Source organism: Tachysurus vachellii, chromosome 9 (assembly GCF_030014155.1).
Source record: "Tachysurus vachellii isolate PV-2020 chromosome 9, HZAU_Pvac_v1, whole genome shotgun sequence".
Classification (NCBI taxonomy): Eukaryota; Metazoa; Chordata; class Actinopteri; order Siluriformes; family Bagridae; genus Tachysurus; species Tachysurus vachellii.
Genome location: NC_083468.1, coordinates 4,173,269 through 4,189,264, shown reverse-complemented (window position 1 = coordinate 4,189,264; position 15,996 = coordinate 4,173,269). Strand labels below are relative to the sequence as shown.

At 37.7% G+C, this 15,996-nt stretch overlaps 1 protein-coding gene across 1 annotated transcript in view; it reads left to right on the top strand.

The window, feature by feature from the left end:
* Positions 1 to 15,765, top strand: part of hcn4 (hyperpolarization activated cyclic nucleotide-gated potassium channel 4) — a 97,353-nt gene extending 81,588 nt beyond the window's left edge. Inside the window, exons 5-8 of the mRNA XM_060878888.1 lie at positions 1 to 116; positions 1,152 to 1,392; positions 10,998 to 11,162; positions 13,990 to 15,765. The exon at positions 1 to 116 is cut by the window's left edge and continues 31 nt beyond it. Of these exons, the coding sequence (XP_060734871.1) occupies positions 1 to 116; positions 1,152 to 1,392; positions 10,998 to 11,162; positions 13,990 to 15,641 (2,174 nt within the window). The 3' untranslated portion in view covers positions 15,642 to 15,765. The remainder of the gene's footprint in view (positions 117 to 1,151; positions 1,393 to 10,997; positions 11,163 to 13,989) is intronic.
* Positions 15,766 to 15,996: the final 231 nt, after the last annotated feature.

The window sequence follows — 15,996 nt, the reverse complement described above, 5'->3', positions numbered from 1 at the left end:
ATAAGCTGCCAGCAGACATGCGTCAGAGGATCCATGATTACTACGAGCACCGTTACCAGGGCAAGATGTTTGATGAGGAGAGCATCCTGGGGGAGCTGAACGAGCCGCTCAGGGAGGTGAGCACAAACACATGAAGATCTTTGACAAAATACAATACTTTTCTTTTCCAACAGCATTTCTATGGAGGCGATTAGTGGAATTTTTGAAGGGTTTCATTATTTCTGATGAACTACATTTCATATAATTACCTTATGTTCTGCACAAGATATTGGAAAACTTGCCTTAAATTGAAGCAAAAAAAAACAAAAACAGTGTGTGTGTCACTATAAAAAGCCTGTATCCTGCTCATCTCAAAGAGAGAAACGTAGATATATAGATAGATAGATAGATAGATAGATAGATAGATAGATAGATAGATAGATAGATAGATAGATAGATAGATAGATGTAAGATGAATATAAACTCTAAGATGATTACAGTTAGTGAAGAATTAGTGAGAATTCAAAAAACTGGTCCTGAACCTGCTAGTTCTGGTGCGGCTCTGTTCTGGTCCTGTATCTCTTCCTGGAAGGAATGAGGTTGAACAGTTTGTGACCGGGTGGAAGGAATCCTTGAAAATTAAGACATCTACTGAGGCGAAGAGACTCAGTGGCAGGACGTTGGGTGCCAATGATGGTTTGGGCGGTTTTCATCATCCTTTGAGGTGATTTTTTTTCACAAAAAAAAATGGAGCTCTGGAGTTGCCATACCACAGTGTGATGGAGTTTGTCAAGATGCTTTTGACATGCTTAGAATAATAGAAACATTAAGGTCATGGTGTGTTTTTGAAATGCAAAATATTGTTCAGTAAACTAAGACAGTAAACTGCTATTGGCGTGGTGTTTAGCATGTTTGCATAACACCTCTGGGGTTGGGGGAGTGAGTCCTGCAAACAACCTGTGTGAATGAAGTTTCAGTGGATTCCTCCTGGTACATTGGTTTCCTCCTACAGTCCAAATGCATGTGTTGTAGGTCCAGATTGCGCCACAAGTCCCCTGTCATAGGCTCCAGGTTTCCTTTTTAGGTTAATTGGTAAAGGAAATGGATGGATGGATTTTTTTTTTTAATTTAATTAACATGATATCTTTTGAACCTCTTTCTCACTTTTCCAGGAAATAATCAACTTCAACTGTCGGAAGCTGGTGGCATCGATGCCCCTGTTTGCCAACGCAGATCCGAATTTCGTGACGTCGATGCTGACCAAGCTGCGCTTTGAAGTTTTCCAACCTCGAGACTACATCATCCGAGAAGGCACCATTGGGAAGAAGATGTACTTCATACAGCACGGAGTCGTTAGCGTGCTCACTAAAGGGAACAAGGAAACCAAGCTGTCAGACGGTTCCTACTTTGGAGGTAATGAAGCTTTAACTGGAACAGCAACACCATACGGTCTGGGATGTACACACACTGACTCTACACACGTTCAGCAAAGCAAAACCTCTTTACTCAGTTGAGCTGGTAATAATACAAAAAGTGTGTTACCAAAAAAAACAAGAACAACAAAAAAACATACAGCTCCTAGACTCAAGTAGAAGTCTAGTCGAGTCGAAGAAGTATCTCAAGTATCAAGTACATTTGATTGATGTGGCCACATTTATCCCGAAAGAACTTAAAAAGCTAATTAATTAATTAGGGTTAGAATTAATTTGAAACATACTTTAATAGCCATATCAAATGTACTTTAATTGAGATACTCATCTCACATGTGGTTTTCAAATTGTAGGTTTCTGCCTGTTATTATTATTATTATTATTATTATTATTATTATTATTATTATTATAAATAAATAAATAAATAAATAAATAAATGTAAAGTATTTTTGTTGTTGTTGCTATATTTGCTGTTTTTGTTAATAGCAACAACAATATTTTTTACAATAGTTAATAATAACAGTAACAACAACAAAAACAACATTATTATTATTATTATTATTATTATTATTATTATTATTATTATTATTATTATTATTATTATTATTAAATACCTAAATATTTGTTATTAATTATTCATAAATAATAAATGCAATATTATTCATAAATAAATAAATAAATAAATAAATAAATAAATAAATATAAAGTATTTTTGTTGTTGTTGCTATTATTGCTGTTTTTGTTAATAGCAACAACAATAATTTGTACAATAGTTAATAATAACAGTAACAACAACAAAAACATTATTATTATTATTATTATTATGTGGTGTATAAAGACCCTTCCGTAGTTTCTAGGAGTTATGCTTTGTTGTTTTTGTTGTTGTGTTTGAGGTTTTGTCATTACTTTAAGATGGAGTTTCAGCTGAATGTAAGGGTATCTAATGCATAAACTTACTAATTTAATGCCTCCTACTTACTTCAACAGAAAAAGTTTTTAAAGTCATCTAAGATCTCAGTTTCTCTTAACATGTGTTTATTTACATTATTATTTTTTTACATTTTAGATTTTGTCAGAGACAAATGCCTCTGGCAATAGATATGTAATTTTAGGGGGAAAAAATGCAAAATATACAGTACGATCGTAAGAGGCTAAAGCTAATAACTTTCAAAACAGTGGAAGAGAATTTCAGCTTTGAGTTGAAATCTGTTGGTTGTCACTGATTTTTATTTTAACCTTTTAAGTTTAAACTCGTTCGTTCATTTTTGATGCTATTTAAAACACAGGGGACCCTGAGTTCAATCAGAGCTGCTGTTTCAGTTTTATATTACTTTGTTTATAATGAATTCTTAAAATATAATATTGTACTTTTTTTAGACTTCGATCATCAGAGCCAAGTCATCTAAATACACAGTAAATTCCACTTTGTGCTATTTGTATCCATTAGTGTATGAGGTCAATGCTCAGCAATTATTTTCTCATGTGCTTAATATAATTTTCTCACCATACAGTAATAATTCCATCGTTCACACAATGTCAATATATATTATGGTTCAGGCTGCAAGCTTGCGTTAATGGGTAAAGCGGCTGTGGCATTTAGCAGCATGTGACCCACCGGTCTACCATTAATTACAGTTAATGTACATCATGCAAGTTCCCTGACCTCCTCTGTGGGAATCTGATGTATACTGTAATAACAACATAAAGAGGTCATGCAATCCATCTCTGAGCCTGCCACAATCACAGTAATCCAAACTTCCAGGCTGAATTTATGACTTCCCTCACTGGCAGCCATCTTGACCCGGGACATATTATATCTCTTTTTATGATATAAAAAGTATAGGATAGATATATTTGTTTCTGATCTACACAGATCAGTTACTGAAAACTGAACAGTTACTGACTTAAGTCCTAAAGGTAATTTTTCAGGAAAGTGGTGCCTCCAGCATGGGCGACTGCACAGAAGAAATACAGGGGTTTTATTAATAAAGTCACAAAACAAACATAGGAAAATAATAGGGGGGAAAAAAACGACTAATAATTAAAGGATAGCAGGATAAGGATCGGGAGAGGGAGCAGGTTAAGGTTTGGGCGTGGCAACAAATAAACAAACATAAACAAAAGCACAGTGTTCCAGCAGGGAATATTGTCCAAGCCATCAAGACAGTACTTAAGTTAGGAAAGTTACTGGTATTTGAATTCGGTTATGTAAACATTCAAGTTGGTTAATAGACAGACAGACAGACAGAGAGATAGATAGATAGATAGATAGATAGATAGACAGACAGACAGACAGACAGACAGACAGACAGACAGACAGACAGATAGATAGATAGATAGATAGATAGATAGATAGATAGATAGATAGATAGATAGATAGATAGATAGATGTGAAAATATGACCCCTGGTGCCATCTTTAAATCTTTGTGATCTGTAATTATTTCTTAATTGCATTAATATAATAGCGTGTACTTTTAGTGCTGATGCAATTTTGGAGTCTCTATTTTCGCCCAGCATTTCCTGGCTGCAGTGCAGCTCTGGGAGAGCAGCAGGAACCATTGGGAATTTATAACAAACAGGAATTAGTCACTCATGAAATTAATTTGTGTGTGTGGAGGGGGGCAGGTGTTAAACAGGGCTGGTGAACTCTCCCAGTGATTGTCCACATCATTTGAGTTCATATGAATAATGCTTACTTTAACCTGTGTAAATCTCAGACAGGTAAAGAGCAGGGTGAGGTTTTTTTCTTTCTTTCTTTCTTTCTTTCTTTCTTTCTTTCTTTCTTTCTTTCTTTCTTTCTTCTTAAATATTAAATAAAAAAACATCCTAATCTCCTTCCTTCCTTCCTTCCTTCCTTCCTTCCTTCCTTCCTTCCTTCCTTCCTACCTTCCTTATAAATAAATGTATGTAGTTACACCTAACCTCTTTCTTTCTTTCTTTCTTTCTTTCTTTCTTTCTTTCTTTCTTTCTTTCTTTCTTTCTTTCTTTCTTTCTTCCTAAATATTAAACCAAAAAAACATCCTAATCTCCTTCCTTCCTTCCTTCCTTCCTTCCTTCCTTCCTTCCTTATAAATAAATGTATGTAGTTACACCTAACCTCTTTCTTTCTTTCTTTCTTTCTTTCTTTCTTTCTTTCTTTCTTTTTTTCTTTCTTTCTTTCTTTCTTTCTTTCTTTCTTTCTTTCTTTCTTTCTTTCTTTCTTTCTTTCTTTCTTTTTCTTTCCTTTTCTTTCTAAATGTAGCAAATAGTCTTTTAAACGAACAATTTATTTCTGTGAATATGGCTTAAATCTGCACATCTACACAGGATTTTTTCTATGTACTGTAGCCTCGTTTTCTTCAAATACAGAAACGCATATCTAGAACAAATGTCATATAACATTTTTGTGATGTTTGCGTCTCTTTCCACATTACTTTGACTTACTGTACTTAGAGGAATAAGAATCGACTGTGTTCTCTCAAATCAGCGTTGTCATCTCCTGATTGCAGCCATGTCACCCTCAACAAAGTGCAGTTAATCTGTGTCGAACTAGAGACCATTAGAGAGAGCTGTGCCACCAGAACGTGTGTGTGTGTGTGTGTGTGTGTGTGTGAGTGTGTGTGTGTGTGTGTGTTACAGAGAGAGGTGTGATATAGACCAAGATACCGTCTATAGAACAGCAGCTGTTCCTTCCTCGGAGTGTGACGTCACTAGCCTCTAGCATTTGTGCTGTGGATCCCGATAGAACGAGGTTGGAAAAGAGGAGTGTTAATGCATGGATGGTGTGATGTCAGGCTATATTAGGCTCGCAGGGCGCTCACACACTCTGAAAGGTTAGTGTGTGTTCACTCGAGCTGCTCGATACAGATCTGAGCTGACAGAAAGGCTCTGAGCGCAGGTGAGCTTAGCCAGTCCTGACCTCACACACCTCTATCTACCTCTCCTACATCTGTGCATCATAAAATAACCACATTTAAAACAGTGAGCGAAAATAGCAGGATGAAACAAACAGGTCTGAAAGATATCCGTAGCGTTTCACAGGATTTGTTTTTACCGTTTATAGCATTGGGTACACTATCGTGTAGCGTTGTAAACATTAGAAGCACTACTACTACCAGCATAAACAGACACAGACTTACCTTTCCTGTCGCGGGAGACAAGCATAACAGCCTATTAGGCTCAGCAGGAGGGTGGCCGATAAGACAGTTTTGGATTCTGAGTGCACTGTAAGCCTGTTTAGGATTACACGCAGGATTTTATTCTTTTCTTTAGTGAGTCACACGCCAAGCTGAATCAGAAAAGCACAAGGGTTCTGGTTCATACGTAATGTTAATATGAACGGTGTACTGTGGTGGGAGGTTTGAGGTTTGCAAGCAGAGACTAGAGGTCACAGTGACTTTACAAAAACACGACGGAATAAATCTGGTGTCAATGCCGAGCCACACCTCCGGGCTAGATCTGATACAGCGAAATGAAAACAGAGTTTGGGACTGTGAGGGAAAAGAGACATAGAAACTGTACAACACTGCTGGAAAATTAGAAAAGTTTAGATGAGAAAAGTTTTGATCAGATTAGGGTTTATTTTTTATGTAGCAAATAATCTGTTTCTTTCTTTCTTTCTTTCTTTCTTTCTTTCTTTCTTTCTTTCTTTCTTATCTCATTCTTTCTTTCTTTCTTTCTTTCTTTCTTTCTTTTTAGTGTACCAAATAGTCTCTTAAACAAACATTTTCTTTCTTTCTTTCTTTCTTTCTTTCTTTCTTTCTTTCTTTCTTTCTTTCTTTCTTATCTCATTCTTTCTTTCTTTCTTTCTTTCTTTCTTTCTTTCTTTCTTTCTTTCTTTCTTTCTTTCTTTCTTATCTCATTCTTTCTTTCTTTCTTTCTTTCTTTCTTTCTTTCTTTCTTCTTTCTTTCTTTTCTTTCTTTCTTTCTTTCTTTCTTATCTCATTCTTTCTTTCTTTCTTTCTTTCTTTCTTTCTTTCTTTCTTTCTTTCTTTCTTTCTTTCTTTCTTTCTTTCTTTCTTTTTAGTGTACCAAATAGTCTCTTAAACAAACATTTTCTTTCTTTCTTTCTTTCTTTCTTTCTTTCTTTCTTTCTTTCTTTCTTTCTTTCTTTCTTTCTTTTAAATCATTGGAAGTCCTTTATGTCTTTCTTTCTTTCTTTCTTTCTTTCTTTCTTTCTTTCTTTCTTTCTTTCTTTCTTTCTTTCTTTCTTTTTAGTGTACCAAATAGTCTCTTAAACAAACATTTTCTTTCTTTCTTTCTTTCTTTCTTTCTTTCTTTCTTTCTTTCTTTCTTTCTTTCTTTCTTTCTTTCTTTCTTTTAAATCATTGGAAGTCCTTTATGTCTTTCCTCCCTTCTTTCTTTCTTTCTTTCTTTCTTTCTTTCTTTCTTTCTTTCTTTCTTTCTTTCTTTCTTTTAAATCATTGAAAGTCCTTTATGTCTTTCCTTCCTTCTTTCTTTCTTTCTTTCTTTCTTTCTTTCTTTCTTTCTTTCTTTCTTTCTTTTTAGTGTACCAAATAGTCTCTTAAACAAACATTTTCTTTCCTTCTTTCTTTCTTTATTTCTTTCTTATTTCTTTCTTTCATTCTTTCTTTCTTTCTTTCTTTCTTTCTTTTCTTCTTTCTTTCTTTCTTTCTTTCTTTCTTTCTTTCTTTCTTTCTTTCTTTCTTTCTTTTCTCTCATCCTCATTTGGGTGACACCGGAGGGTGTGATTATAAACTGTTATAAAGAGTTCATTATAGATTCGACACTAACTCCTCCATGCTGAAGCCTCCAAATTCTCAATGACGGAGATAGAGCGTATACAGAATGTTATTTTGTGTACCGATTAGGACTTTGTTATGTGGCCACAGTGTGAACAACCAAGGCGGATTTGATGCGACTTTTACGTCAATCTACATCGACGTTCGTCACAATTATGCGCCGGCGAGTACGCACACAAACGTGACTACGCCTACAAAATGGATCAAATAATCAAAAGTTGCCCTCGACATACGAAAATTTTCAAAACTCTGCGTCTCTGTGCTGCCATTACACAAACATTTAGAAAGAAAAGTGAAAATAATTACTTCCTCCATAACCTCGCCAACTTTAGCACAACGGCGTGCTACGTGTGACGTCATTGTTATTGTTCGTTTGAGCATGCGGGTCAGTTCGAAACAGCAAACAGTTCACACTGGTATCTGATATAGGCCATATTTTAAAAGGTAATGTGAACAGCCAAACAAAAAAATCAGATCTGAGCAAAATATCCGAATTGAGCATTAAGACTTGCAGTGTGAACGTGGCCTATCTATCTATCTATCTATCTATCTATCTATCTATCTATCTATCTATATATATATATATATATATATATATATATGTATATGTAAATAAATTCTAGAATTACCTCATAATTGTTCAAGGATATGCACAGTTTTTTTAATCCTTCTCATTTGATTAATTTTGTTTGTAACTTCCCATATTCTAGAAATTCTAGATGGTTCTTTAAACCAAAATATACACAAAGTGTTAGATGAATTTAAACCACCATGAGCCTGACCATGCAGTTACTACAAAATGAATGAAAGTCCCACGGGATCCCAGTCCGCTCTGGTAAGCTCTCCAAAAACATTTGCATTTGTAATCCATTTAGAAAACATCACCTGTTCTTTCTGAATAATGTATTCGTATTTGGTTACAATCCCAATGTGTATATGTACCTCAGCTCATGCTGATATTTACACTCAGGCATGTATGTATGGTTCACTGAAAAAGACACACACACATAAACACGCATCTGAGTGCACAAATTGGACCCATGTCACAACACGCCATGCTCAGACAGAAGTGGGTCAGGGATATTGGTTGTTCAGTGGCCAGATGGGGCATGTAATACAGCGTGGCTGGTTCTCCTGCTCCTCTCTGGTACTCCTCGTGTAGAGAAGGGAAAAACTCGATCTCTGAATCCCAGCTGGGTCCTCACAGACCCTCCACATGCTGAACATTGTGGGAATGGTGGACAGATCCAAGCTTTGCTGAGGTTTCAGAAGCCCACGTGGTACAGCATTGCAGATGGTAAATGGTGCCTAATTTCCTTGAGTTGCCATGACAGATGAGGTCTGCCAGCCCTCCCTGCTCTGAAACTGGCATTACATGCTCCAGCATTGGATTATAGAAAATTTACAGTTTAGTGTAAAGTCTCTTTTTTTCTCTCTAATACAACGTTCTGATTATTAGCTCTTTGTATGTGCAAGGTGTTTTAACATGAACAATATTTCCATGTAGGAGTCTTCTGACTCTGACTGTCATGGCACTCAGGAGGATTTTTAAAAATGTCTAAAGCTGGATTAATACTGACATGAAGAACACATATAATCACACAGTCTGTTATAGAATTCAGCCAAGTTTTTTTAGGATCATCAACACACAAAGTTAACCAGACGGAGCTCTATGGCATAAATACAGATACATGATCTCATATTTGAGGCAGTGGTGTCTCGAGCGGTTAAGGCTCTGGGTTGAGGATCGAGGTTCAAACCCCATCTCTGCCAAGTTGCCACTGTTGGGCCCTTAAGCAAGGCCCTTAACCGTCCTTGCTCCAGTGGTGCTGACCCAAGCATGATGTAAATATATCATTCTTACATACATTTACTTTAATATCACATTTCTTTTGCTGCCAAATTTATTTTTACTTCTTTCACATAACTTCCAAATCACTAGACTGAACATGTTCACTATTTAGGGTAAAATATAATGATGTTGTACAAGGTACAATACATACAGTATGACCTCCATTTTCACTGAGGTATAAAGTATTGGCACACCTAACGGCAGGCGGCCTCGGTAGGTCACTTGCTGTCTTTATTGCAGGCCAATAAACCTGCCATGTCTTGCATTCATACCGAAGAGCCTGTAATTTTGATTATGGCAGAAAAACTTTTAATTGAAAACTTTCTAGCAAATGGAAAGTTGTTTTCTTTTACTAACCAGTTAAATGAATTTTTAATGAATACTGGATTAGTTTACTACTATGAAGACTTCTGCCCTTCTGCCCGAAACACATGACAGCCTTCATAAAATTTCACAGCTGTCGTAAGACAATGGAAACCTGACACATTTTCTAAGCCAGGATACAAATTGTTAGCGATTTGGGTTGATAAATCTAAATAAATTTACATGTAGTTTACTGTCTTGAGGAAGAGTATTAATAGAAGTTTTAATTTAGGCTGGCTGGAGTCAAATGTAACAAATAGTTCTTTCTGTGAAAGAGAGAAAAACACCGAACAAATGGAAATGAGGAAACTATGCGACACAGATTAAAATGGTAACACATAATGATGACTGATTCAGGGCCACCATCACATGGGGCAACCCAGAATCACTTCTGTACCAGGATTGGTTCTCATGCTCTGTCTCTATACTATAAGAAGTAGGTATCATCAAGTACTTTGGAAAAAAACACAATCTTCTGCAACAATGTACATTTATGCATAAGGCAGTTGTCGTTGATCAGCACGGACTTTCGGCCATGTGCTGCTGATGTTGTTGTTGTTGTCACGTGTCTGTCCCAACTTCGTCTGCTCCTCCCTGTCTCCACACCTGTTCCCAATTGTGTCTCATTGTCTTTTGTATAAATGTGAGCCACGTTGCCGATGGCGGCGCGGATTCATTGGTTACGTCTCGTCAAGGTTAGGTCTCGTCATTTGTATTGTCTTAGTTCACGTCATTTACTGTCTTTGTCTTTATCATTTATTAAACCCCATTCCTTTGAAGCTATCCTGTGTACGCGTCCGTCTCCTTCCTTCCCTGGTTGTGACAGCAGTCATATGGCAGACATTATTGTCAAGAGCGCATTTATCGCATTTATCCAACTGAGCATTTAATGGTTAAGTGCCTTGCTCAAGGGACCAGCAGTGGCAGCTTGGTGGTCCTGGGATTCACACTCACAACCTTCTGAGCAGTAGGCCAATGCCTTTACCACTGAGATGTCAGATGTATGCATTAGTTTGCAATCTGTTAGATGTTTAATCATAAACATTGGCTATATCAACTGTTATAATATTATGGGATATGATTTGTTGATATGTTGAAGTCATTCATATGTGTGATGCTGTGTTGAGACTAGACTCTAAGGTGTGAAAGTAGGTACACAAACTGTGTGTGTGTGTGTGTGTGTGTGTGTGTGTGTGTGTGTGTGTGTGTGTGTGTGTGTGTGTGTTTGTGTATGAGACAGACCAAGTGGGCAAAACACATATTTGGAGATAATTAAATGGCAGTGTTTGCCCCCTTGTGAGAAGTTTAATGGCCTCCCATCAGATTTGTTTTGATGCCAAATCTGCATCGATTTGGATAGCAGTAGAACAAGACACAGGTGAAACCCAGGTGACAGTAATAATTCAGCAGGGCAGAGCTCAGGCTAGAGTGAGATAAATCTTTTGCCAAACCAGAAGGTTCTTTGTACACACTCAGAAAAAAAAATCTATTTCAATAATAACTTCATAAATTGAGGAAATAATCCAGCCAAAGCCAAATGCCATGTTAGGGGACATAACGAAAATTATATGAGCATAACCCTGATGAAACTGACTCTGACTCTGCATTTTTTATTTAAATTTTTTTTACAGAGATCTGTTTGCTGACAAGAGGAAGGCGTACAGCCAGCGTCCGAGCGGATACGTACTGCCGTCTCTACTCCCTGTCAGTCGATAACTTCAACGAAGTGCTCGAAGAATATCCTATGATGAGGAGAGCCTTCGAGACTGTCGCTCTGGACCGCCTCGATCGTATAGGTAAGACTTCCTCTGTAACATACGTTCGTACAAGCCCTCTCATATGTGAAAATTTCATCAATTTAAACAACATTGTCTGAAATAATCATATATTCTTATTTGGTTACATCCCTCTTACATATTTTTAAAGAAACCAAGAATAGATCAAATCAGAAATCTCTCGATGTTCATCCACAAAGATAAGTTAGGATTTAATTTGAAATTCAATTCAATTCAAGTTTATTTGTATAGCGCTTTTAACAGGTGATATTATCTCAAAGCAGCTTTACAGAACATAAACATAGAACAAAAGGTGAATATAAAGAATAATATAAAATCATATCGTATTTATAATTTTCAAATTTTAACGAACAAATTTTTTTTGGGCCGGGATTAAAGACACCTTGTTTTTTTTTTTTTTTTTGTTAGATGCCAGATTTAGCAAGCTGCACCTGCTAAAGTGTTCTGCTAAAATATTGAGTGACTGTTGGTCAAAGTAAATTACGCACATTTCTTTCATGAGTCATTTTGTATTGCCAGAGTTTTTGCCTATGTTTTTGAGAGACAACTTGCTAAAAGTGTTTGTGGTATAGATTTTACATTATACAGTCATTTTTGATTCAACTTGACAGCTGCCAGTAATTCAGGACTATAGTATAGTATAGTATAGTATAGTATAGTATAGTATAGTATATGGCTCATGGCATGTTTTGTCTGTCTTAATGCCTGAAAGTTCAGTATAATTTCCCTGTCAGTTTCTTGAGTTGCTGCCCTTATTGAGTCAGTCGACTGAAGGCTGAGCAGCATCAGCGTCTGGCTGTGTTACCGCTGTCACAGACTTCCACGTTTATCTGGCACCACAGGGAGCCATATGGCCCTCGCTGTAAAAACACTGACACTCAGCCCACTCACTACAGCAGAAACAACATACTGAATCATTTCCCACTAAAACAGTCTACACGAGTCTACGGCTTGTTACGAGACAAAATCATTGAATGTGTTTTTTTGCTTATTTGCTTTTTTTTTTTAATATAATTGAGTTACTTTTAAACTGGAGAAACTGATAAAAGATGTAAATTATCCTAAATATATATATACATATTTATAGTTGAGGCACTGACACATGTTTAAGGCTTATATAGTTTTACTCTAATATTATCCTCAATCAGAAAAATCCTTCACTTAGCACAGCTTGACAAATGATTCTGTCATGTTTTTGTTCTAAATTAATTTTGTTTGTGCCTGTGTTCCTGTCTTGTCACTAGTCTGTCACCCAATGTGCACCTGATCCAATTCACCCTGTTATTAGTTTGTCTTATATGCCTTCATATTTCTTTATCTCATCACAGGTTTCATATATTGTATGTTACAAAACCCTGTTCTTTGATTCGGTATTTTCTGATTTTGACCTTGTTTATATGTTTATCTGAGTTTACGCTTTCGCATTCGTCTTCATCACCTTCTCCATCTAGTAAATGAGATTCGTCCTATTCCAAATATTTTTTTTTTTAAGAAACAAAATACTAAAAGTATAAATGCAATTAAAAATGTTTTCAAACTATACTTCCTCTATCTAAGAAACCTCTATTCACTTCTGGAAAAAATGTCTGACATTTTTATCTAAATGTGTCAAACCTCTAAGTAGAAGTGAAATTGTATTTCATAAGTCTTTGGTTTTAATCAGTCAGATTTTTTTTGTATCTTAGATTTGCTTAAATTTTGCGAAAATATTAACAATGGCTCACTCAAGACTCAAACATTACAGAACTCACTCATTACTTAGAGTGTTAAAGGCTCGGTTAAGGTTTGATTATATGAAGAAAAAAGCATTTTGTTTAGTCGGTGTCATCGACTAGCCCTCAACTAACATCCCAATTATCACTTCCTGGGATCAGAAAATGGTTTACCTGATTTTATTTCTAATTCCTGCTTTGATTGATAATGTTGTAATTATTCTAAATAAATCGTTCAAATGAAAATTCTGTTTAGTTAATCAAAGTGTAATAAGTAAAATGTGCTGATATCAAATAATAGAAAAAGGTCACTGCAGTTTATGAAGTGCATTGCAATGTTTTCATTCGTAGCTCCTTTCTTCAGCATGATAAAGTTTTGTGTGATAGTGTTTCTAACCTTCACCCAGCCCCATGAGACTTAGATCCATCATCCAGCAACTACCAAAGATAGAAAAGACCCCTGTGTCTGAATGGCCTGTGTCTCACTTTCTCCTATCAGCGATCAGCCCAAATTCGAGGCCATGTTTACTTGCTGATTACTTTCGCCCCCTTATCTAGCATTCGACAGTAAGAACTAGTCAAACACAGACTGGCCTGCCTGCAGGAGCCATCACACCCCCTACCAGGCTGTGCTATTTCCACACAGGTCGCCCCCTTCACTGCTATCAGCCTCTCAGCCTGGGGTATTCCCAAAGCTGTAGGCTTGCTGAGACTCAAGAAAAAGCGAGTGCAGTGTAAAAGAACAGAATAAAAGAGGTATTTAAAAAGACACATGATCATAGCAGCTCTTTAATATTCAACATGCCGCCTGAGGGTGAATAATGTCCTTTGTTTGGAGGTTATTCAAAAAAACCACTATTATAATTCAGCTTTTTTGTGGATAAGAGGAGCAGCATGGGTGAGCAAGCTAATGCTGAGCTTTGACCCAGGATTTCAAATAAATCATTTACCAGGTTTATATGTAAGTCATCGTGCATAAATGTTTATCTATGCATGAAGAATCCTAGAAATTGGTATAGAAAAAGCTAAGAAATCATGTCTTTCATCGGCTTCTACATAATTGATGTGTAACTGTATGGTATGTAGTTTGACTGTTCTATATTTTTATCCATTAGGAAAGAAGAACTCTATATTGCAGCACAAGGTCCAGCATGACTTAAACTCTGGTGTCCTCAACTATCAGGAGAATGAGATTATCCAACAGATAGTGCAGCATGATCGAGACATGGCGCACTGTGCACACCTAATGCAAAACCAATGTTCCCCTGCTCCACCATCCCCTACTCCAGTCATTTGGGCCCCACTCATCCAGGCTCCTTTACAAGCAGCTGCTGCAACAACATCAGTTGCTATTGCCTTGACCCACCACCCTCACCTGCCTCCCACGCTCTTTCGCCCTTCTACCTCGTCTTTGGGTTCAACAAAAGAAGCACCAAGAAACAGGTTCCAGGTTGGACCCACATCGACAGCTCTTGGTTCAACTGGAGACTCACCATTGAGCTCTCCTTCAAAGCCTCGTACTGGAGGGGACACTCCTTTACTTGCATCCTTTCGGGCACATCATTCAACAGGGCCATCTGGGTCAGGCAGTGGCAACCACCCGGCCTCCAGAAGCAGCATAAGTGGAGTTTCACATCCTGGGCCTGGTCGAGCTTCTGCATTCCCATCTGGCAATTACTCAAGATCTGCATCTCCGACATGTAGTACTGCACAGCTCCATCCTCCACCCAAACACAAGCAGCCCTTCCCACCAAGTACCCCACCACTGTCCACTCATCTGCAACAAGGCAGCACAGGTGCTGGGACCTTGTCTGGGGCAGTAGGTGGTGCAGTGAGCATTGCTCTGAGTGGAACAGTGGTAGACACACTAAGTGGATTGACATCAAGTGGGTCTCCTGGTGGTACATTAGTTGGTGCCACCTGTGGGCTCTTGACCACACCATCTTCAAATGTTAGCCCTCTTTCAACCGGATCATTCGGCCAATCCCAAAGTCACCTCCTTCATGGTCAGCAAACACAAAATAACAAACAGCCATCTACATTTCATCAGTTTGCTGGTGGGGGTGGCAGGACTTCAAGTACGTTAAACCTCTTCCATACACCCACAACTGGCTCCCCATCCTCCACACTATCACATATTACTCCAGCCCTCGAAGGCTCTCCTTCATCAAACACACAATCCTTTAACCTACAATCCTCCTTTTCTTCCCAGCTGCCTTTAGAAAGGTCAGCATTAGCATCTCTAGCTCAATATGGCTCAGCTAACGCTTCTCCCTGCTACACTCCTCTAGCCCCCAGTCCTACAGTCCAAAGTCCTGGAAGAACTTTCCATTACAGTGACCCCTCCAGTGTTTCAGGTTCCCACAGCTCTCTGCTTATACCCCAGCATTCCTGCCCTATTCAACTACCCAGCTGCAACACTTCAGGAACTGAATCGCCGCTGGGCCGCTTTGCTGAAGATATGAAACTGTTGTCCAGCTCTCACCCTTTGCTAAGTGAAGAGGTAGCCCAGGTTATGGCTCACTCCTCCCCTCGATCATCCGTTGAGCCTGGCTTCCGTATCTCCCCTTACTCCTCCCCAACACTGATGCCTAAACCATGCAGCTCCATATCGGGTCACTTTGCTTCCCCGTTACAGACTTCTCCTAGTACGCGGCACCATGCCCCCAGCATAGGGACATCACCCTCCCTTACATTCCGCAGATCCTCAGAGGCGCATCCTTCTGAACTGGAACCCCTTTGCGCAAAACTTCCCTCAAATTTGTGAGGTTAGATCACACCCTCCTGTTCACCTGTGGACCTGTAACTGAGTAATAACAATCCTTTTTTTGTGTGACACTTTTATTTCATTCTTTATCTATATTACACTGTGTTTTAAACTTAATTTAGGATATCTATTACTGTGATTTAAAAAAAAATGAAGGTGTAAACACCTATTAGAAATTTAGATTGATTGTTTTGCTTTGTCATTCTCTATTTTTTATTCATTAATATATAAGTAAAAATATCTATTTAATGCTATGTTAATTAACCAATAGGAGGGTGTGAAATACTCCGTTCATAAACGTTTGCAGCCATCCATTTTCCACAATTCATCGGTTTGTGCGTTTGAAACAGACCAC